The following is a 2,422-nucleotide window of genomic DNA, read 5'->3' on the forward strand; positions in this document are numbered from 1 at the left end:
CCCTTCCTTTCTTTCTTCTTTTTATGACTATATTTGGTTAGCAGGGTTTTACTATACTTTCAACTACATATTTATTCAGGCCAGAAATAAATAATGAAGGAAAGCTACAAATATTTTTCTGTATTATAAAAACTTTCATTTTTATACCTGTTTGGAAAAAGACTCTGGCAATTGTAGCGCGACACAGTGGACATGGAGTGCTGGCTGGATTGTCTTTGGCAAGCATCCTTAAGCAAGGTTCACAAAAGATGTGGTGGCATGGATAGCACATGTAAGGATTGAAATAAACATCCAGGCATACTGCACAGAGATAGCTTTCTTTATCTCCTCTGAGCTCATGCTCATCGTCTGTATGCAGGTTATCATTTGCAGTCTGCAAGAAGAAAAAGAAAAAGAAAACATCTTTTCACAGCTCAGCTCATGACTATTTTGGATACACCAACTGGCAGGAAGGTGACTTTAAATAACGCTTAAGAAGTTGGTACACACTGGTGATATTCTTAATTTTTAATACAGGTTACATTTAACAAGATGATGAAAGATACTGATAAGACAAGAATGTCACAACAAGCACTCTGTGGGAAAGGAGAACAAAAATCATGAGGCAGTAAAAGAAGGAAATAACAAAACCAAAAAGGCTGAGTAAAACTGTACTATGATCAGATTTCTTCTTTTAAAATTAATTTTAACAATTTTTTTGTAACTTTATTACCAAAATACCTGGTTACTTTGCCAAGAAAGGCAAAACAAAACAAAAATCTCTAAAAATAACTTGTGGATTGATCTGCCTTTGAAAGGTAATTTGTGAAGGGCATGTTTCAGCAAGAATATAATGACTCAGAGTTTGAAACTGTGAGTTTGTGAAAATAAAGCCACAACTTTATTACTACAATGCAGAAACTAAACCTTAGAGTAGGAAGTCTAGGAACCCCCAACATCTTTGGTAACTGCTTGTTTTTGCCAGCAAGTATGCTCTGAATTTCCCTGCATTGATATATTTCTAGGGGGACACAGCTGGACTTCCCAAATGGTGTACACGCCATATGAGTGTAACAAGTTGTGTATATTGCCAGGTTCCTGCTTTGCTCTTGTAAGATGACTAAACCTTTCCATGTAATCTGAAGATCTTATACTAAAGACATCCAGGGTTTTTGGCTTAAAGATTTTTTTTTTTTCATCACAAGATGTGGAGCCACACAAGAGACATTGACTTTGCTCTAGCTCTTTTATCCATCCTCTCTGTTTCACAGCTAACAAAACCCAACATATACCAATATCCAAGAGACCAACCAGGAAAGAACCAAGAGAGAGGAGGGTGTCAGACACTGCTGAGTGTCAAAACTCTTCTCTCATGCCCATTGTTCTAAACTCCCAATCCCTGCCTAATGATCACAGTTTAAGTGTCTTAATTCTAAGCTGCCCTGTAGTATCAGTGACTTCTTGCAAGCTCCAGTATCCATACTTAATACCCTCATGCCCCTTGCCCCACCACTGCTCTGTACTTACCTCTTTGCTAGTCCTGCACCGCTAGTCCTGCAAGTCCTTCCAGACACCTATTATTGACATTAAGCACATCTGTTGATGCATTTCTACCCAATAAATACCACTGTGCTAGAGCAGCTGCTTGATTTGCATCTGATTTGCATCTAATTTGCATGCCAACTAGCTGTATATTACACAGGCCACTTTTGACACTCATAGGCCGTGGCAGACAACCACTGCCTGATACTGGTATACCAAATATTAATGACAATTGTTATTTTGTGCCTACTGTAGAGATGGGAGTCTCTAGATCTGTTTCAGAGATGATTACATGTACGGCTTACTGGTTTGGATTTCTGTTGTCTCTCATTATAATCGGTCCTCTTCTACCTGGGATACTGAACACTGCAAATAAGGAATAAGCTCTAACAGTATGGGTACTATGGAAAGCATTTAAAAATACAGAGCAGAAGTATTTACCCAGAATTTATCAGTTCTGGATAAGCACTCGTCCTGCCAGTCCAGCTCAGCCTTCGCATTGCATTTTCCAGAATACCAGGAGCCAAGAGGGCTTATAAATTCTGGCCTGCTGTGACACAAACTCATGGAGACAGTTTAGGTTTAGCACTGTGTCCAAACATAAGCTCTTGTGCAACCCTAAGCATCAATAACTGTATGGCTCTTGTAGCACTTACCTCAGCATTTATTATTCCAGCTTGATTTTCTCCATGCCAGACTTGAGATGGGCCCAGAAAACTTGAGTGTGTACTGACATTTACAGCAGAGCCAACTAGGCTGTACTGACAAGCAGCCGGTGTAGGTCTGGCTGGAACTAGCTTCTAGCATCTCTAGCACCTATAGAAGCTAGTCCTAGACAGTAACAACTGGGGTTATTACTATTATTACATTGAGCTGTATTTCCTACAGCTAAATGCTGTAG

The 2,422-nt window shown here is 39.4% G+C and overlaps 1 protein-coding gene across 1 annotated transcript in view; it reads right to left on the reverse strand.

The window, feature by feature from the left end:
- RNF180 (ring finger protein 180) overlaps positions 1 to 2,422 on the reverse strand; it is an 84,687-nt gene that overhangs the window by 32,484 nt on the left and 49,781 nt on the right. Inside the window, exon 4 of the mRNA XM_009327288.1 lies at positions 148 to 373. Within this exon, the coding sequence (XP_009325563.1) occupies positions 148 to 373 (226 nt within the window). The remainder of the gene's footprint in view (positions 1 to 147; positions 374 to 2,422) is intronic.

Source organism: Pygoscelis adeliae, unplaced genomic scaffold (genome assembly GCF_000699105.1).
Source record: "Pygoscelis adeliae isolate BGI_AS28 unplaced genomic scaffold, ASM69910v1 Scaffold26, whole genome shotgun sequence".
Taxonomy (NCBI): domain Eukaryota; kingdom Metazoa; phylum Chordata; class Aves; order Sphenisciformes; family Spheniscidae; genus Pygoscelis; species Pygoscelis adeliae.